The following is a 21,392-nucleotide window of genomic DNA, read 5'->3' as shown; positions in this document are numbered from 1 at the left end:
AACTTATGTTTACGAATGCTGTGTCTTGGTACAATCCCCTTGCTAGCAGCGGCATTGGAAGCAACCTGCTGACTCTGGTGTCTTGTTGGCCTTGATGACCTTGGTGATCATCCTCTGGCCAGTGGAGCCCTTGCTGGCCCTATCTAGGAGGGAGCGGCCAGTGCCATCGCTGGCATCTCCCCAGTCATCGTAGCCTCATCAGATGCCACGGTCACTAGCAGATGGGCGGAGGAGATGACGCCGTCATCTAGAGCGCCCTGAGAGGTGCTGCAGAGACGACAAGCAGCTCATGTACCAAAGTGAGGTCACTCTGGACCTCCCTGCTCACCATTGATGGACAGACACCTAGCCGGGATACTGGGTGCCTCATCCAGCTCCCACACTGGCACCGACCATCTGAGGTGATGGCTTGCAGGTCCGACTGCAGCCCCAGGCACCCCTGATTCTGTACCTGGAGTCTCTCCATGAGAGTTGCCACTCTCAATGGAGAAGGCAGTGCACTCAGCCATGAGGGTCAATGCAGTGCTTACACTCCTCCACAACAAAGACCATGGCACGTATACGCTCATGGATCTCCATCAGATCCTCCTGCACATCCCTCTGGACATCCAGCATCTGCCACTGAATGCACTGCAGAGGCTCATCGTCTGCCTTCACCTCAGCATCGTCATAGTCTCCAGCAGTCCTCCAGCTGTTGGTGCCCTGAGCACTCTCTGCCTCCGCCTGCACTCCAGGTGTTGGTGCCCTCACTGCTGTGCACCAACATTCCAGCCAAAGATCTAATGCCCACTGAGGTTCTGGTACCTGCACTCGTGCCTGGTTCAGAGAGCAGTTGTGAGCAGGTGCAGCTGAAGCCCGGCAGTCCTCTGTCATCAGGGGTGGTTCTTTGGGGTCCTGTGAACAAGTGCCTGCCGGTGAATCGAAGGGAGAACAATGACTTGTCATTAGTTTAAGTCATCAAATTGTTACTATGCATGCCAAGCACCCTGGTGAGACAGTGGAGATCTGCACCATGGTGCCATCGTCTTTCAATGATCGATGGGGACTCTAGTCTTGCGGTTCCAATCAATTAAGAGACTACACAAGAATGTTTGCACAATCCGAAACTCTCACCTCTGTGCACTGCACTCTTACCTTCATCTGGCACCCGAGCCTCTCCATGACCAGCTGAACGAGGTGCGTGGCAGCTCTCCAGCTCCAAGGCATCCTGCTCAAATCTGGTCACTATTAGGAGGTTTGGGGGGCCTGTCCATGATCTCTCAATGTGGTTATGGCTCATCTTCTCCTGAAAGGAAACAGGAGCATTGATTAGTTCACTCTCTACCTGCAGCGCCATTGCAGCCTGGCCAACCCCACCTGACCCCACCTTGCAGGGCACATCCGGGTCGTGGCCCTCGAGCTGCAAGGCACTCAGTCCAAGCAGCCAGGGCTCACCCCCTTGGCCAGCTCTGGCATCATTGATGGTTGGCACTCAGACTCTAACAACCCTGAGCTCCATGGGAGAATGGCCAGTCCTTAACACTTCTCCACAGTAATCCATGCCAACATGGTACTCACCCTTCTCGAGCGCAGCAGGCCATTGAACCTTTTGTGACACTGCAACCATGTGCGCCGCACGTCATGGCGGCTGACCTGGGCTGTCACCTCCTCCCAAGAGTTTTTTGGCTGGTGCAGTGGCCTCCTCCTTCCATCCCTGGGAACGAGGGTGTCCCTCCTGGCAGCCACCTTGTCCAAGAGCACTGCGAAGCACTTGTCTGAAAAGTGGGGTTCCAAGTCCTGTCCTGACCTGCCCTCCCACCTGGCGTCTCCAGCCGCTATTGAGGTCATAGCTTCAGTCTATAGAATGCAGAATATATGATTCTTCCCTAACTGCTTTCAAGGAGCTGCCTCTGCCGTTTTTAAACTGCCCACCAGGTGACCATTGGACCTGACACCCAACAAGCCCTCACCCCTGCACGGCCCTTCCCGATCATTGGGAAGATGCGTTTCACACTGGGAAGCCCTTAATTGGTGGACCAATGTGAAATTGCAGCCGTGGGCTGATCATGGCCAGGGGCCAGTTTCCCGGCCGTTGCAGGGCCCACCGATTGCGTATGCCCGCCAAGGGTAAAATTCAGACCCATGTTTCTCTTTGATTTTCTGCTTTCAAACACCCAAAAGCTGCCGCCTGCCCAGCCATAGCAACCCAAGGAAGTGAGAGAGCAACTGATAAAGAAGCATCATTACTTAATTGGTTACTGGGCGCAAGTGGGCTGCAGTCAGGCCAGGGAAAAGGATGGTTCATAAGTCAGTCCACTGGAGGGTGAGATTGCAAATGAGTTCTGCTGCAGAGAACTCAGAAGAGGAACACTGAATGCTGATGGGCATGTACACCAAAATGCTGGGTGCATTGGCTGGCTGTCCAGAGAGCTTCTTGTCACTGTTAAAGAGCATTGGATTAGTCCAGCACCAAGTTGACAAAGGCCATCACGCAGCACTTGCCCTCTTCGTAGCCTCTGCTCCGCCTCCCTGACATGCTGTAGGCACTGCAACTGCAGACCACACACTCGTTGCAGCCTTTGTGTGAACAGGGCACCTACCACTTTGCTCTTCATTTGAGAATGCAACCAGGAACTCACTACAATACCTCCAAAAATACCTCACAATACTTCCAGGCACTTTGCAAAAAGAGATTTCACAGCTTAATCCTTGACCTCTGAATGATTTCACGTCACTTTACAATGGAAACAAATGAGGACATCTGGCATGAGATCAGCTGATAAGACTGAGTGATAGGATACTGCTAAATCAGTTGTTTGTGGTGCACAGAGGCGACATCCTTGTGGACAGCCTTCGCAAGAGGTCCCAGTGTCCAGGTCATGCCAAATACAGCTGGTAAGACAACATGCACACCCAGGAGATCCCAAAGCTTATATAGTGCTCCTCCAGTGAACACCACAGGAACCAAATTCTCACCCTTGGTGTCTGAACCATTAATTCTGTATGTTCTTATTTAATATTCCATTTCATATTTTTCCTTTCCTTAATGTTTATCCCAAAATACATAATCTCACATTTCTCTACATTAAATTTCATCTGAAAACAATGTGATATCTTGCATGCTGGTCTTTCATCCCCAACCATCCTCCCTGCATCCAGTCTGTCTACACCTGTTAGAATTTTATACATTTCAATCAGATCCCCTCTCATTCTTCTAAACTCTAGTGAATACAAGCCCAGTCGAACCAATCTCTCCCTATACTACAGTCCTGCCGTCCCCTCTATCAGCCTAGTGAACATTCGCTGCACTCCCTCTATGGCGTATATATCCTTTCTTAGGTAAGGAGAACAAAACCGCACGCAATACTCCAGGTGTGGTTTCACCAAGGCCCTGTGTAAATGCAGTAAGACATTCCTACTTCTGAACTCAAATCCTCTTGCAATGAAGGCCAACATACTATTGGCCTTCCTAATTGCTTGCTGCACCTGCCTATTTACTTTCATTGACTGGTGTTCAAGGGCACCCAGATCCCTTTCTACATCCACATTTCCCAATATATCACCATTTAAATAATACTCTGCCTTTCTGTTTTTCACAACGAAGTGTATAACTGCACCATTATCTACGTTATTCTGCACCTGCCAGGTGTTTGCCCACACACAAAACTTGTCTAAATCGCCCTGAAGCCTCTTTGCATCCTCCTCACAACCTCACCCAGTTTTGTGTTGTCAGCAAATTTAGAGATATCGCATTTGGTTCCCTCATCCAAGTCATTTATCATGAATAGCTGGACCCAAGCACTGATCCCTGCGGTACAACACTAGTCACCGCCTGCCAGCCGGAAAAAGACCCATTTATTCCCACTCTCTGTTTCCAGTCTGTCAACCAATTCTCAATCCATGCCAGTGTATTACCCCCAATCCCATGTGCTTTAATTTCACCAACTAGCTTCTTATGGGACCTTATCAAATGCCTTCTTGAAATCCATATACACCACATCCACTGGTTCTCCCTTATCTATTCTACTAGATACATCCTCAATAAACTCCAGTAGATTAGTTAAGCATGATTTCCCTTTCATAAATCCATGCTGACTTTGTCTAATCCTGTTAATGCTTTTCAAGTGTTCTGTTACCAAGTCTTTTATAACAGACTCTAGCATTTTCCCCACTATTGATGCTAGGCTAACTGGTCTGTAATTCTCTGATTGCTTGCTAAGGCTGAGAGCTGGGGCTCAAGAAAGCCCACATAACTGGGTGTGTTTAGCAAGAAAGATCTCCAGGCAGGAGAAGTCTGCTGTTAGCAAACCTCAGACAGTTAGGGCTCAGAGAAGTCCAGAAGAGCAAAGAAAGGGACAGAAGGTTACTAGCTCCATGCAGAAAAGGGTTTGTGCTCAGGAGAAGCTCTGGGAGCCATATATAGATGGGTACAGCTGGGAGACCAGAGTTCAGACAAACCATGGGGCAGTGCCAGCTTTGTGAAGCCAACTGTCTTGAAAAGAGCTGAAATTTCACCTGTAAGTAGAGGCTGGAGCGCAAACTCGGTAATCCAGGGGAACATAGTCTCCTGAGTCTAGATTGAAACCCAGGGAGGTGAGCAGTCGTTGAGGCAGTCCAGGTTGGAGCAGCTCTTGAAGGAATTCAGAGACCAAGTGCGGAATCGCCTCAGATTTGCACAAAATATGGTAGCAGGCAGGAAAAAAGTTATTTTCCCCACCAGCCACACTGGAGGGTTTTCACTCCATATTGTCCCATTCCTACCTCATTAATTATGCAGACACAGGAAACACGCCATCTTTCTGGCGGACGCCTTTGATTTGTCTGCCATGCCGTTACCTTGCCACTTCCTCACACAGGGCACCATATTTAAACTGCAGTCACATGCACACTTCTCAATGTTTGCAGCCCAGGACTATTTCAGTGAAGACATGGCCCCAAAAGCCAAGGAGAGTGCAGCCCCCCCCGATTCAGTGACACATCCCTGGGATGTCTTCTGGACACCATGGAGGTCCGCCATGATGTCCTACACCCCTGCTTTGGTCGCAGGAGGCCCATCAGTCTCATCATTTTGGGTTGGGAAGGGGTGGCAGAGGTGATCAGTGCCAAGACTGCACACAAGAAGTCGGCCATCCAGTGTAGAAAACAGGTGAATGACCTCATCCATGCCACCAGGGTAAGACAACCATCTTATCACTCTAAACTCACATAATCACAAGGCCATCATACATTCACTGTGGCATCTCATTCACTGCCAGCTCAAGGGATATCACGACTCACTCTCTCCCATTCACATCTCCATCTGGCCTCATCTCCTCTGGAAACTGCCTTCTCAGCCCTCACCATCTTGAGGCCACTTGCACAGATCAACATGTACCCTACACACACTCTGGGGAATCCCCTTCCCCAGTGCAGTCCTTGCCCTGCAGCCTCTTCCCTTACCTGAGGCCACTTCTCCCCTTCCCCAAGCAAGCCCTAGCCCTGCAGTCATTGAAAAGTCACACCTGCCTTTTGGCAGGTCTGGTAGGTAGAGATCTGCCTGTGAGCCCCCTTATAAGTGATGTGGTGCTGCCTATGAAGCTTGGCATTGATAACCATGAGCGCTGCCTGAAGCAAGGTAGGCAAACAAACCTCAAAGTCCCGAGCAAAGTGCAGCTCATCAGGTGAAGGTCACTGATGTACAGTTGTAAAACATGTTGGTGTGCAATTACGTTGACGTGCCCAGATGATCCAGCTGAGCATGGCTTATAATGAGATGCTAAATTATTTAAATTAGATTCCCGGCATGCACCGGCAGGAAACACATCCCACTATCAACAAGTAGAGCAGACAATCGCAAACTGGTTTCATGACAGAGTGAAACCGATTTTTGGCCTTCTTGCCATACTGTGTTACCCCACCCCCCACCTCCCCACTGCCCGCCGGATGCCAATGGGGTCCAGCCCACATCTTCGAAACAGAAAAGAGTTTAGAATCCCTTGTGAGGGAGACAGAGTTTCAACGAATTGTACAACTCACAGTGAACACTGATGTCTGGATGGGTTGCTGAGAAATCTGTGGAATCTGTCTTGGTCGTATCTGCCAGTTATAGTGCATTATGGTGTGTTCGACCAATTTGCCTGTTAATTCACGTATACCTCATGTTAACTCCAAATGCTAGAATATAAGATTGATATTGTAAATTTTTTTACTTTTCCAAATTTGTAAAGTTTAGTTTGTTTGTCCGAAATTGAGGAATTTGTGGCTTTATTTTTTTTGGAAATACCTGGGAACTCAAACTTTGTCCACTTTGAACAAAAAGTTACTGGCCCTTAACAAGATAGTAACCTAAATTTGGGGTCTAGCCTAGGATCATAACAATCCATTGAATTGTGTAAAAAATTAAATAATTTATTTGCATTTGATCAGTTTACAGTAACTTCCATATCCAGCATATTTTAACTGCATTAGAAAACTCCACTTAGGATTCACCCCAAATCTAACATGACAGCTTTCACACGTCTTCTGTTCTCTTCCATACCTAACGACATATGAGCCAACTCATTTCTTCCACTGCTTAATATCCAGTTGATCATACTCTGAATTATTTCCATAACAAAAGCCCTTCTTACCTGAGTAGATCATTGAGTCACAACTCTACCAGGAGAATTGGCTGGTTCTAATGAGATGGTGGGGTGGGAGTTGGGGGGGACTTCACTCCACTCCCACTCCCACTCCAATAGTCAGGAGTGCCTTGCTGGGTACCAATCCAGAATTCAAAAGCCAGAGTTCTGCTGCCTTGCTCATCACGACTGTCTGGAGTGAAGCCTGAATCCATATGCTTCAGACTCAGACATGGGAATGTTACCACTGAGTCAAGACTCACTCCGTTCTCACAAGTATTCTCTGCTTCCTATTCTTCTACAGTTCCATATTCATCCTTGGTTTTTGTGGTCATTTGTTAAAAGTATTTCATATGGAAAATCATCAAACGATTTCCAAAAGTCTAAATAAACTATATCATCAAGAGTGCCATTATGTACTCTATATGTAAAATCCTCAAAGATACAAAGGAAACTGTCAGGGCTAAATCCATATTGAACTTATCAAATTGTTACTATTCAGGTACTCCTTCAGCTTGCCTCTTGGAATAGAACCCATTATTTTGACGGATATTAAGAGAATGTATTTGCACAAATCAATTTTGTTGCCCTCTTTAAATAGAAGTATATGTTAGCCTGCAAGATTGGAAGAAAGCTTTCAACCCTATGTAGCTCATAACAGGTACTCAAGAGTTCCATAAAGTTTTTCTCTGATTTTCTTCAGCATTCTAGGATATGTACTGACGTGATTTGTTTGTCTAAAGCCCCCTAAGTTATGAGGGATCCCTGCCATCAGGCTATCGCAGGACTGAGTCCACCTGTAATATAACACCTGACAGTACCATTTAAAGGGCATCCGGATATGATGCAATTTTATAATGCTGGCAGGTTGACCAGGTATCCTGGTCTGAATGATCCCAATTTTGTTTAATCTTCTCTGGTGTTTTTCTCAAAGGAATGAATTATATTCGTTTTAATTTTGCTGTTCCTTATTAAACAAAAAGGATAAAAAAACATTGATCACTGAAAATATATATGCCACCATATCTTTCTGGCTGTAAAGCATTTCAGATATCTACAAACAAGAAAAAGTAGTATATGTGGATCAGGTTACATCCCATAAGCAATTCATTCAACATACATTAGTAGTGATGAAACAATTAGTCAAATCTACTTATTCTACATCAATTGTATGTTCTTCAATGGAGGACGTTAAACTTTCTGTGATGGCACAAGAACAGCAAAGGTGAAAGGACCTAAAATAAATGGAAAGCAGCAGACAATATCTTGCGCAAATTTATTTTCTCTCAACTGGCTCTGGTAAATGGGAAATTCCAGTTTACCACAGCTGTATCTGTCAGATTTATCCTGGTTTTTGCTCTCATTAATCAGCTCATGGCATGTTATTAACATTTTTGGATTGAGCAAGAAAGCACTGCTTCTCCATCATGCCCATGCATTGTGGGTAATGTAATGGTTCAGTACCCACAAGTATGAATAGTTGTTGGCAGTCAACATGACTGACAAAACTCTAGTTAGGATTCTTTCTATGACTTGTGTATTTAATAGATTTCAGTGAATCCCTGTTAATCTGGTGGCCACAATATTATAGATTGAAAGGCATATAATCAGATTTTGGTTTATATATCTTTATTAGTTCAGGCTTAAGTATGTAATATAAAAATGTTTCATCTATCCCTGAAGCTCAGCTATTGATGCAAAATATATTATGTGACATTCATAAGGTAGTCCATGACAATCCTACATAAGTTATTTCATGTTTTATGGCTTAGTAATAAAGAATTATATTACTTACTCTTTAGCCAGATATAGTTCAACGAGATCATTTTTCATCTTGATTTTATAGAGTTTTAATTGATTTTGTATAACCTGTTTTTAATTTAAGCAACAGCATATAAATTACATTTAATTTTAAATCCAAACATTTTGCTGTTAGCACATTTTACTTTCTGACTACCACCCTTAATACCTCTGTGTTTAAATCAAACTGTTACAAAAAAAACCTTAACGTTGGTATCAATTTCTAAATTCTGATGTAGTTTTAGAAAGATTATACAACATATGCAGAGAAATAGCAGCAAATTACAATAGTACATCACAACAGCAAAGTGATTTCTGCCAATTTCTCGAGTCACAAAAACTTCACGAAACTAATGTTTAATTTACAGAAACTTGTTATCAAAAAACCAATCACAAAGAAGAAGTGACTCATAAAACTGCCATTTAAATAGAGTGATGATGACATTTTAGAAGGTACTCTAAAGTTCTAAAGTGCTGAAGAGACTACAGGATATCTGCTACAAAGATTGCAGATTTCATTTTGAATGTCTTGCAGAGGTTGATAAAGCCAGCTTCATTTAAAGACCATCAAAATCTTGACTCCGCATGTGCAATGCCACAGTGATTAATCAGTAATATATTAAACAGCTTAAATCTATAGCCACCTCCTGTCTACAAATTATACTTCCAACTGACATGTTTTTGTCAGTTGTTGGATTAATTTTTTCCAATTATAAATACTCACATCCATATCTATAATAGAAACTATTGATATAAATTTGTCATATTGTAACTACAATTTCCCTCCACTGTTGATGCTGTGACACCTTAACTGTAGCTCAGATGGAGATATTCCCATCTTTGCATTGGATGTTCTTAGGTTCAAACGCCACTCCACACACTTCATTACATAACCTAGGTTGACATTTCAGTGCAGTGTTGAGGGAGAGCTGCCTTGTCCTAGGTGCCACCCTTCAGATATTAAATCAAGGTACCATCTGCCCTCCCACATGGGTGTAAAGGACCTATTTTATTACGTGAAGGAGGGGAGGGAAGTTTTCCCAGTGTCCTGGCCAACGTTTATCCCTCAACAACACCACTGAAACAGATTATCTGGTAATAATTCTCATTGCAGTCTATGGAATCTTGTTGAGCACAATTTGGCTGTAATGTTCCCATACATTACAACACTTCCAAATGAATTTGATGGCTGTGGAGTGCTTTAAGACACCTTGACACACAGGAAGGATATTTTCTAAAATATACAAGTTCTTTCTGTATTGTCGTAAAAATTCCTATGCTCCATGAATCCATTCATTCTTGAGGGTTGAAGAGGAGGAGGGAAACGGGGGGGAGGAGGGGACGGGGAGGGGAAGGGAAGGAGCGGAGGACGATGCGGAGGTGAGGAAGGTGAAGAACGATGAGGAGAAGGGAAGGTAGGGGATGGAGCAAGGGGAAGGGTAAGGAAGGAGGGGAGGACAAGGGGAGAGAGGAAAGAGGGAGGAGGCAAATGAGGGGGAAGAGGGGCAGGGTGGGAGAAGAGGAGGAGGGGGGAGGAGGACGGAGACGGGGGAGGAGGACCGGGAGAGCAGGGGAGGAGGGGAGGGGGTGGGGGCAGAGGGGGCGGAAAGTGTGGAGGGAGGAGGGGAGGAGGATGCAGAGGGAAGAAGGGGTGGGGCAAAGAGCGAGGAGGGGCGGGGCATGGAGGGGGTGCAGGGGGAGAAGGTAATATGGAAGGATGAGGGAGTGCAGAGGGAGGAGTGGGTGGTGTGCGGAGGGAGGGTGTAGAGGGAGTAGGGTAGGGGGATAGGTGAGGAAGGTAGGGGGATAGGTGAGGAGGGTAGGGGATAGGTGAGGAGGGTAGGGGATAGGTGAGGAGGGTAGGGGGTTGGGGAGGAGGATGGGGTTGGGGAGGAAGGTAGGGGCATGGGGAGGAGGGTAAGGGGCTTGGGGAAGTGGGTAGCGGAGGAAGGGAGGTGGGTAGCTGAGGAAGGGAGGTGGGTAGCTGAGGAAGAGAGGTGGGTAGCTGAGGAAGGGAGGTGGATAGCGGAGGAAGGGAGGCAGGGAGGGGGGGATGAGGGGAGGGGAAGGGGGAAAGTGAGAGGGGGGAGGGGAGGGAGGGGGAATGGAGGTGGGAGGGGAGCAGAGGAGAGGAGAGGCGGGGGAGAGCAGAGGCGGGGGAGAGGGGAAGGGGCTAGTGGAGGAGGGGAGGGTGGAGGCGAGGGAGGAAAGGAAGGGTTTACTGGAGGAGGCAAGGGGGGTACAGGTGAAGGCGAGGGGGCTACAGGAGGGGGGTACGTGAGGAATGAAGGAGGTTTGGGAAGAACATAAGTACCTAAGAACTAGGAGCAGGATTAGGCAATTCAGCCCCTCGAGCCTGCCCCGCCATTCAATACAATCACGGTTGATCTCATTTTGGCCTCAACTCCAATTTCCCGCCCTCTCCCCATAACCTTTCAACCCTTACTAATTAAAAATCTGTCTATCTCCTCCTTAAATTTATTCAGCGTCCCAGCATCCACTGCACTCTGAGGTAGTGAATTCCACAGATTCACGACCCTTTGAGAAAAGTAATTCCTCCTCAACTCTGATTTAAATCTACCACCCCTTAGCCTAAAACTATGGCCTCTTGTTCTAGAATGCCCCACAAGGGGAAACATCCACTCCACTTCTACTTTGTCTATCCTCTTTAGCATCTTATATACTTCAATTAGATCTCCTCTCATCCTTCTAAACTCTAGCGAATGTAGGCCTAAACTGTTCAATCTCTCCTCATAAGACAAGCTCCGCATCTCAGGAATCAATCTAGTGAACCTCCTCTGAACCGCCTCCAATGCAACTACATCCTCCTCAAGTAAGGAGACCAAAACTGTGCACGGTACTCCAGATGTGGTCTCGCCAATGCCTTGTACAGTTGCAACAACACTTCTCTATTTTTACACTCTATTCCTTTAGCAATAAATGCCAAAATTCCATTTGCCTTCCTTATTACCTGCTGTATCTGCATACTAGCTTTCAGCAATTCACGCACGAGGACATCCAAATCCCTCTGCACTGAAGCATTCTGAAGTTTCTCTCCATTTAAATAATAAGTCGCCTTTTTATTCTTCTGGCCAAAATGGATAACCTCACACTTATCCACGTTAAACTCCATCTGCCAAATTTTGGCCCATTCACCTAACCTGTCCATATCCATTTGTAAATTTCTTATTTCTTCATTGCAACTTACTTTTCCATCTATCTTGGTGTCATCTGCAAATTTAGCTATAGTACCTTCTATCCCTGAATCCAAATCATTAATATATATTGTAAATAGTTGGGGCCCAAGGACCGAACCCTGTGGCACCCCACTAGTTACAGCTTGCCATCCAGAAAAAGACCCATTTATCCCGACTCTCTGCTTTCTGTTGGTTAGCCAATCCTCTATCCAAGCTAATATATTACCCCTAATTGCGTGTGATCTTATCTTGTGTATTAATCTTTTGTGCTGCACCTTATCAAAGGCCTCTGGAAGCCCAGATATACTACATCAACAGGATCCCCATTATCCACTTTGCTTGTCACATCTTCAAAGAACTCTAGCAAATTAGTCAAACACAACTTACTCTTCATAAAACCATGCTGACTCTGATGGATTGCATTTTGACTTTCCAAATGCCCCATTACTACTTTCTTAATAATGGATTCCAACAATTCCCCAATGACAGACGTTAAACTAACTGGTATATAGTTTCCTACTTTCTGCCTCCCCCACTTTTTGAATAAGGGCGTTATATTAGCATTTTTCCAATCCCTGGAACCTTTCCAGAATCCAGGGAATTTTGGAATATTAAAGCCAATGCATCCACTATCTCCATTGCCACTTCCTTTAAGACCCTGGGATGTAGGCCATCGGGTCCTGGGAACTTGTCACCCTTTAATCCCAATAGATTGTTCACTACTTTTTCTCCAGCGATGGTGATTTTTTTAAGTTCCTCCTTCTCTATATCCTCTGCACTACCTGTAACTATTGGGGTGGTACTAGTGTCCTCCCATGTTTAAACGGAGGCAAAATATCGATTACGCATGGTAAGACTGGAAGGGTGAGGGTAGGGGAGGGTGGTAAGGAAAGAGGAGAGGGTGGTAGGGGAGGAGGGAGGGTGGTAGGAAAGGAGGGGGGAGGTGGGGACGGCAGGGAGGGGATAGGGAAGGAGGGGATAGGGGAGGAGTGGAGGGGATAGGGGAGGAGTGTAGGGGATAGGGGAGGATGTACAGGAGAAGAGGAGGAGGGTGGGGTCTAGCGGAGCAGGGCATGGGGGAAGGGGTAGGGTGAGGAAAGGGAAAGTGGGATGAGGAGGGGGTAGGGGATGAGGAGAGGGAGGGGGTAGGGGATGAGGAGAGGGAGGGGGTAGGGGATGAGGAGGGGGAGGGGGTGGGGATGAGGGGGGGGAGGGGGTAGGGAAGGCAGGGAGGGGATAGGGAAGGAAGGGAGTGGATAGGGGAGGCAGGGAGGGGATAGGGGAGGCAGGGAGGGGATAGGGGAGGCAGGGAGGGGATAGGGGAGGATGTACAGGAGAAGAGGAGGAGGGCGGGGTGTAGCGGAGCAGGGCATGGGGGAAGGGGTAGGGTGAGGAAAGGGAAAGTGGGATGAGGAGGGGGTAGGGGATAAGGAGAGGGAGGGGTAGGGGATAAGGAGAGGGAGAGGTAGGGGATAAGGAGAGGGAGGGGGTAGGGGATGAGGCGGGGGAGGGGGATGAGGCGGGGAGGGGGATGAGGCGGGGAGGGGAGGGGGAAGGGGGTAGGGGATGAGGAGGGGAGGGGGTAGGGGATGAGGAGGGGGAGGGGGTAGGGGATGAGGAGGGGGAGGGGGTAGGGGATGAGGAGGGGAGTGGGATGGGGTAGGGGATGAGGAGGGGAGGGGGATGGGGAGGGGGATGGGGAGGGGGATGAGGAGGGGGAGGGGGATGAGGAGGGGGAGGGGAGGGGGAGGGGGAGGGGAGGGGGAGGGGGAGGGGGAAAGGGTAGGGGTGGGGAGGGGGAAAGGGTAGGGGTGGAGAGAGGGGATGGGGATTGAGAGGGAGGGAGTAGAGCAGGAGAGGGAGTGTATAGTGCAAGAGAGAGAGGGTGTAAGGGAGGAGACGGAGAGGGTAGGGAGGAGGGAGAAGACGGTTAGGGAGGGGGTAGGAGACGGAGAGGGTAGGGAGGGGGTAGGAGACGGAGAGGGTAGGGAGGGGGTAGGAGATGGAGAGGGTAGGGAGGGGGTAGGAGACGGAGAGGGTAGGGAGGGGGTAAGAGACAGAGAGGGTAGGGAGGGGGTAAGAGAGGTGAGGGGTATCAGCGAGGAGAGGGGAGTAGGGGAGGAGGGAGAGGAGAGAGAGCTGGGAGAGGAGAGGGAAGCTGGGAGAGGTAAGGAGAGGGGAGGTGGGAGAAGGGAGGGGAGGCGGCAGAGAAGAGGGGGAGATTGGAAAGGAGAGGTGTGAGGAGGGTTGAGGAGCGATGGAGGGTTGGAGGAGGGATGGAGGGTTGGAGGAGGGATGGAGGGGAGGAGGTGGGGTGAAGGGGAGGAGGTGGGGTGAAGGGGAGGAGGTGGGGTGGAGGGACAAGCGGGAGGGATGAGGGGGGAGGGACAAAGGTACGGATGAGGGATAGAAGGGTCAAAGGTGGAGGAGGGTCGACAGGGAGAAGGGACACAGGGGAGCAGTGTCAAGGGGGAAGGGGAGACATGGGGAGGAGGGACAATTTGGTGGGAGGGAGGTGGGGAGAAAGAGGGAGGTAAGGGTGAAGGATGGAGGAGGGGAGTGACGTGGAGTGTGGTGGAAGGGAAGCCAGTGTACGGGGAGGTGAGTGGGGGAGGGGAGGTGTGAGAGTAGGAGGGTGAGAGGAGGAGGGGGAAAAGAAGGGGAGAAGATGGGAGGGGATGGGGGGTATAAGGGTTTAATGTTGGGGCAATGGGGATAAGGGAGCAGCGGGGGGACTAGGGGTTTTGCAGGGTGGCAGTTGGGGGTAAGGGGAAGCGGACTTGTTGCCTGTCACCGACTCGCTGTGTCCTGGCCGCTAACTCAGCCCCGGAGATTTTCTCACCTCCTCCGCTGCTGCCGACATCTTCTGTTTGGAAGGTGTTGCCTAGCAACGTGCCGTCACTCCCGGGTTCGGGTTCCACTTCCGCGCTCGGGTCGGGTCTGGGAACCCGCTTGGTCAACAAAGCAGCTTCTACCAGTAGCATCTTATTGTAGACATTCCGCACAATGTGGCGCCGTGTACAAAAAACACAGGCTCTGTTTACTGACATTCTCTGGCCCGTAACGCTGAGTTTTGTATTTTACCAACTGAACATTTTCTGCCACCTTTTATGTACCGGATCTAAATTGTCCTACTACTCCAAATTATAATACCATTCCAAGAGTTTCCTACCAACTGTAACATTTTTGTCAATTCACTTGGAGGGGGCCGGGGGGGGGACCTGGACGATTTAAAACTCCTGTTTAATGCCTGCTGGGTCTACTCTACCAGCTGTTTAATCTGCCACAATGTATTTTGGAGCACTTCAGAGTTCAGATCCTGTCAGAGTCCGATGTTCTGAGATTATATCGTCCCTGCAAAGTAATCATTTTCTGTTCTTGGCCATGATTATTTGAGGACAACTGTGGATGGAAAGTAATTCTTAACATGAAAAAAACCCAGAAAATGTTGGAAAGACAGCATTGGTGGAGAGAAACCAGGAAAAAGGTTGATGACCTTCATTAGTTCTATTTATATTTCAGATTTTCAGCATCTGCAATATTGAACAGTATTCAATCGTTTAATTGTTCGGTTTTTCATTGTGTATGTCAGTTAAATGTTCTGTGTGCTGTTAGTCAATAAGCCCAAGTGTGATTACAGAGAAAGAGATACTAAACTGGCAAGAAGCTGTAAGCAGGAGAGCAGACATCTTTCGAAGCATTTAATAAAGCTCCTGAACACAGGCCAGAATCTTCGGGTCAGCAAGTAGGGGGCGGGGCTGGCTCTCCGATGCGTAAAGTGACGCGCCGTGACATCGGGCGTGTGCCCTGACGTCACCACGCATCATTCAGATCTTGAGTTCGGCGGGCGCGCACCGGAGTCGGCTGCGCGCCCGCCAAATTGTCAAAGGCCTATTAAGGCTATTTGAATTCCAGTTGAAATAATTAACTGAGCTGCCCATCCAACCTTAAGGTTGGTGGGCAGGCAAAGAGCCCAGGCGGCCTTCGCATTTATCATGAAACCTCATCCACAGGTGGGACGAGATTTCATGAGGGTTTTAAACTTTAATAAAAAGTTTCAAAAAAATTCATGGATAGTCCCAGCTCATGTGGCGCTGTCAAATGAGGGGACAGGTCTTAAAACTTTTTTCCCCTTTATTTAAATTTTTACATTTCAAACTAATCTCCCTGAGGTAGCTCTGTGCCTCAAGGGGATTTCTGCGCTCTTTCGCACGCAGGCCCCGACTCAGCCTACTCCCCCCATCCGCACAGGGAGCGCTCAGCACTTCTGGGTGTGTGTCACACTGGGCGGGCCTTAATTCGCCCACCCACGTGAAATGGCGGCGTGCAGCCGATCGCAGGCGGCGATCGTTTCCCCCCACCTCCTGTCCCCGCCCAGCCCCCCCACCCCAATGGGGAGAAAATTATCACCATGGAAAAGTGGCATGTGTCATCTCTGCATATCTCTGAGGCATAAAACACAATATGCAGTATTTTGCTTTTGTATCAACAATATGTTTTTGATGTTTGCTGGGCCATGCTGACTGCTGTCAAACGGCATAGCTGGTGCACTATGTTCCATTCATATATTTCTACTGCTACAAGCCAAGGCTGAGTGATGGACACATGGGCCAGAATTTTTATCTGGGCGTGCAGGGACATGCAGGACACACCTGAGCATGAAATAAAACGTGTTGATGTCAGCTGAACATGGCAACGTCAATGTGCACTCTTGTGATATTTCGCTAGGTAGGCGTGCGATGAAAACGGAGGCGCACCCACCATTAATTAAGTAGCCAGTTAAGGCCCTTGAGACACCTATTGTCTCGGAGTTTATGTAGCCTGTGCAATTTTCAAGCCGTCGCATGGGCTAAATGGGCAGGCCACAATTTCAAAAACCTCATCCCTGGGCAGGATAAGAGGGGTCAGGTGGCTTGTAAATGTGAGAATTTTGTCGTTTAGGATATAACTTGCTGCTGCTTGCTTGTGTCAACAGGACATCTTCATTTCGCTTCAGAGCTGCATTGACAGAAATAAGAGGCTTTAGTTCAGGACTCCAGAGGATTCATACCACTTGGGGCCTTCCAGGTATCAGACAGCTTTCCCTTACCTTGGTAATGGGGATTCTGGTCTCTGCTAAAGGCACTTCTTCTGAGGAGGAAGAGATTGCCAGAAGGGGGAGGAGGCCAGGTGTCCCTATTCACCCTCCAGGGGAGCGACCTGTGGGAGGAGAAGCACAGACACAAGGGGCACAGGGCCAACAGGATGTCCAAGGTGGAAGAGACCACGGAAGATGCCACTATCCTACTGCCAGGGTTTAAAGGCGGCGATGCAGCCACCTCAACATGTCCAAGGTGCAATGCCGAAGGCGGCTCCGCCTCTCAAGAGAGTCAGTGACCTCCATTTGTCAGATGATAGGCCCTGAGATCAGCTCTGACTGTGCGGGTGGACACCCCATGCCAGTGGCACTGAAGGTCATGGTGGCCTTCAATTTCTATGCCTCCAGCTCCTTCCAGGGCTCAGTGGGAGAATTATGTGGAGTCATTCACTACCGTACAGACAAGGCCAACCAGGCAGAGTGAGCCAGAGGCTTTGCAGTGATTGCTGGGTTCCCCCGCGTCCAGGGTGCAATTGACTGCACACATGTGGTCATCAAGGCGCCAGCGGTTCAGACAGGTGCCTTTGGCAACAGGAAGGGATTCCACTCCAGGGACATGCAGATAGTGAGTGACCATGAGATGCAGATTCCGCAAGTCTGTGCAAGGTACCCTGGCAGCTCGTATGACACTTACATCCTGAGACACTCCCAGGTGCCGAGGCTCTTCAGTGCTCCAGCCCGACTGGATGGATGGCTGCTGGGTGACAAGAGCTATCCCCTCAAAACGTGGCTCATGATGCCTCTCTGTCACCCAAGAACAGATGTTAACCTGGGCAACCATGGAGGCAGGGACACCCGGGACGCTTTGATCCAACACTCCTTCAGCTAACCTACCAAATAAGAACCAGTGCCACATGCCAGGGCTGCAGGCTCCATACTTGAATCCTGACAAGACCAGTTCCTTGATCAACGACATACACTATGTGCCAGTTCAATAAAATTTAAGAAGGAATACGTCCATCATGGCTGGAGTCGTCCATGAGGCAGCAAATGCTGGACATACAGCAGGGTGTGTGTGAGGATCTGGCGGCAATACTTGAGGGAATGCATGCCATGGTCTCTGTTGTGGAGGAGTCCTTGCAGAGCATGAGCAATGCAATGAGCGCTGTGCCTCTTCCATGGAGAGAGTGTGACTGTCATGGAGAGGCTCCTCCAGGAGCTGAATCAGGGGTTCCTGGGGATGCACCAATGCTTACCCTGCACCTGCAGAACACATGAAGTATCTAGAGGCTAGTTGCACAAAAACACATTTCATTAAATGGTGCCTGGCATATATTCTACAAATTACCATTGGCAGATGTTTTCCATCACACTATTAAAAACTGAAAGGAAAAATGGGGGAAACAAATATCACTTGTGATCAGGCTATGTTGTGATTAAAGTGCTTTAGGTTTTTGCTTGTGGGTGCTACGCCTAGGTACTCCCCCCTCACTGGCAATGGCATTGGAGACAGCCCACTCACTCTGCTGTCCTGTTGGCCTTGATGATTTAGGTGGGGGTCCTCTGGCCCGTGGAGCCTGTGCTGGCCCCACCTGGTTGGGACCAGCCAGTGCCTTGGCTGGCATCTCTCCAGTCACCACAGCCTCATTGGATGTCACAGTCACTAGCAGAGGGGCGGAGGAGCCTCTCCACGAGAGTCACACTCTCTCCATGGAAGAGGCACTGAGCTCGGCTATGGGGCTCAATGCATTGCTCATGCTCTGCGAGTACTTTTCCACAATGGAGACTGTGGCACACATTCCCTCATGTATCTTTGTCAGATCCTCCAGCACACCCTGCTGTATGTCCAGCATCTGCTGCCTCATGGACGATTCCAGAGGCCCATCATCAGCCATCAACTGAGCATCATCCTGGTTCCCAGCCGTCCTCTGATAGCCGGCAGCCTGGGCACTCTCTGCCTCCGCCTGCACCTCAAGCAAGAGTTAAGTGCCCTCACCAATGTGCATCGAGATAGTAGCCAGCGATCTAATGCCCACCAAGGTAATGGTATCTGCCCTGGTGCCTGCTTGGCAGAGAGGGTGTGATGCAGGTGTGTTCTGATGGGTGTTGGCCTCGGGTCAGGGGTGGGCCTTCAAGTTCCTCATCCCGAAGGGCTGCTGGTGAGCCTGAAAGGAGGAACAAAGACATGTCATTAGTTGAAGTCATCACACTGTTACTGTGTATGACTGGCAGCCTAATAAGACAGAGATCAGGGTGCCCTCGTCCTTCCATTATCAATGGGGATTCCAGGTTCGAGGCTCACATCAATATAGAAACTACAGTGGAATGGTTGCAATTACCAACATTCTCACCTCAGTGCTTGGCACTCTCACCTCCCTGTGGCACCCCAACCTCTCCGCAGCCACTTGACCTAGGTGCATTGCACCTCTCCAGTTTTAGGGCCTCCTGCTCATAACAAGTTAGAATTAGTAGGTGTGCCAGTACGAAACCTCTCTGCATTGTTTTCTCTTGAAACAACAGAGGAGCATTGATTAGTCCACTCTGTACCTGCATTGCCATTGCAGCCTGGCCAACCCCATCCGAGTAACAGATCGCAGGGCTCAGCCAATTCGTGATTCTGGAGCCGCAAGGCACTCAGTCCAAGCAGCCAGGGCTCATCCCCTTGCCCAGATGCTGCCTCATTGACATTTGCCAATCACATTCTAACACCTTTGAGGTCCACAGCAGGATGGGCAGCTCTTAACTGCTCTGCAAAGTGACCCATGCCAACATGATACTCACCCTTCCCGATCGCAGGAGATTGTTGAAGTGTTTCCAGCACTGCACCCATGCGCGCCTTACCACATCGTGGCTGCTGACCCTGGATGCCACCTCCTCCCAGGCCTTTTTGGTGAGGTGGTGGGGGCCTCCTCCTCCCATCCCTGGGAACAAGGGTTTCTCTTCACGCTGCCGCCTCCTCCAGGAGGGCAGCGAGGCACTCAAAAGAGAAACACGGGGCCGACTGCCCCACTGACTTGCCTTTCTGCCTGCCGTGTCCACCTGCAGCACTGCCCATCACGACTTCCAGATCCTTTGGTGGCAGATGTCCAGGGGCTGCTGAGACCACATTTGAATCAGCCGTCGGGTCACCATTGAATCGGCAGACATTAAGCACCTGCCCCCGCCCCCGCCCACTCCTTCGTGCTCATTCTGCAGCCACGTCTTACACTGGGTGGGCATAATATCGCAGTGTGTTGCCAATCACAGGCGGCGGTTCCGCACGCCAAGGGCAAAATTCTGCCCATGATGATGAATGAATACAGATTCAGCTTATCTTTTCTGAGGTCCAAGGAATATTTACACAGAAGCTTTTTTCTGGAGATCAAGCATGCAGTCCATGATAGATTAGGTTCTACATCAACTGTTAAAGATGCAGGCTTCATGATATAATTGGCTTTTCTTACTCCATGCTTACTTCTGTTATTATTGACTTAAACAAAATCAGAAGTATGCCTAAAATCGAAGCTGGTCTTTTCTCCACACCAACACAGCAAGGAATAAATGTGAGGACATTCTCTCCTCTCCCCATTTTAAGCCTTCTGCTTCCTTCTGAGTTCTAGTATTCCACACCAGCAATGCTTATGACAAACAAAGTATTAATAAGCCTATTTTATTGCTGATTCAACATTGAAAAGCTCGTGGAAGCAGCAACATTGCACAAGCAATGAGAGTGCAGTAAAAACAAACAGCCACCAGGGGACAGCAATAAATGCTATTGTGCACCTGAACAGAATACGAGGGTAAATCCCATAATTTTGGCACAGAAACAAAGCTGTTGAGTAAGTCCTTTGTCATTAATCAATGGTTCAATTCAAGCTATTTGTCATATTTATTTTAGATTATAATTCTGCCCTATTTTATTTTGTTAACAGTAAGAAATGTTGTGCTTGTTCTTAGTACTTTTTATCTGCTTCTGCTTAAGAGTACATTTAAGCTTATTGATTATTTGGCATTTCTAATTTTCATAAAATATATTGTGTTGCCTGTAAAATGGTATTTAATGAGATATTTTGCATCAGTGTTCATTGTAAAATGATAAAAAGAAGTAAATATATATGTAAAACCATTTCATTTTATGGATCTTCAGATGTGAGTAGATGCCTAGAAAGAAGGCTGATATTTGAGTTGTGATTCTTGGCTTGTAACAAGTGTGTGGGAAGATAAATGGTAGATAAAATTTAATGCTGACAACTGCAAAGAGTTGGACGTCAAACTGGTAAGTAAGCAAGGCACATACTCCACAAATGAAATTAAAATAGCTCAGGATGAAGTGGAAAGGGTCCTAGGAGACTCAGTAGACTCCAGTCAAAACATGTCCAAACAATGCAAAGCAGTAATCAACAAAATGAAATGTTGAACTGCATAGCCAAAACAGTTGAGCACAAGTCACTGTACAGTGCTCTGATCAGACAGAGTATTGCACCCAGTTCTGGTTATTGAAACACAAGGGAGATATTCAAGTGCTGGATTTAGTGCTGAAAAGAATCACAAGGCTGATCCTAGTGTCAGGGGAATAGGATAGGGAAAGAGTTATGAGAGGTGATCTTATAGACATTTATAAGATGTATGGTAAATGGTACATATGAATATTACTTAAATTAAATTGTGGGAATAGAACAAGAGGACACAGGTTCAAATTGGTAAATGATAACTTTAGGACTGATATCAGAAAGTTCTTCCTCACACAGAATTTCCGAGTGG

General features: G+C 48.1%; 1 protein-coding gene across 1 annotated transcript in view; it reads right to left on the bottom strand.

Annotated features, from left to right (window-relative positions):
* Positions 1–18,517, bottom strand: part of LOC121276039 (leucine-rich repeat-containing protein 72) — a 95,226-nt gene extending 76,709 nt beyond the window's left edge. The window contains exons 1-2 of the mRNA XM_041183984.1: positions 18,354–18,517; positions 14,418–14,459 (exon numbers count right to left, since the gene is read on the bottom strand). Of these exons, the coding sequence (XP_041039918.1) occupies positions 14,418–14,459; positions 18,354–18,517 (206 nt within the window). The remainder of the gene's footprint in view (positions 1–14,417; positions 14,460–18,353) is intronic.
* Positions 18,518–21,392: the final 2,875 nt, after the last annotated feature.

Source organism: Carcharodon carcharias, chromosome 3, assembly GCF_017639515.1.
Source record: "Carcharodon carcharias isolate sCarCar2 chromosome 3, sCarCar2.pri, whole genome shotgun sequence".
In the NCBI taxonomy this organism is placed as follows: Eukaryota; Metazoa; Chordata; class Chondrichthyes; order Lamniformes; family Lamnidae; genus Carcharodon; species Carcharodon carcharias.
Note: the sequence above shows the minus strand (reverse complement) of the source record. Positions and strands in the feature narration are given on the sequence as shown.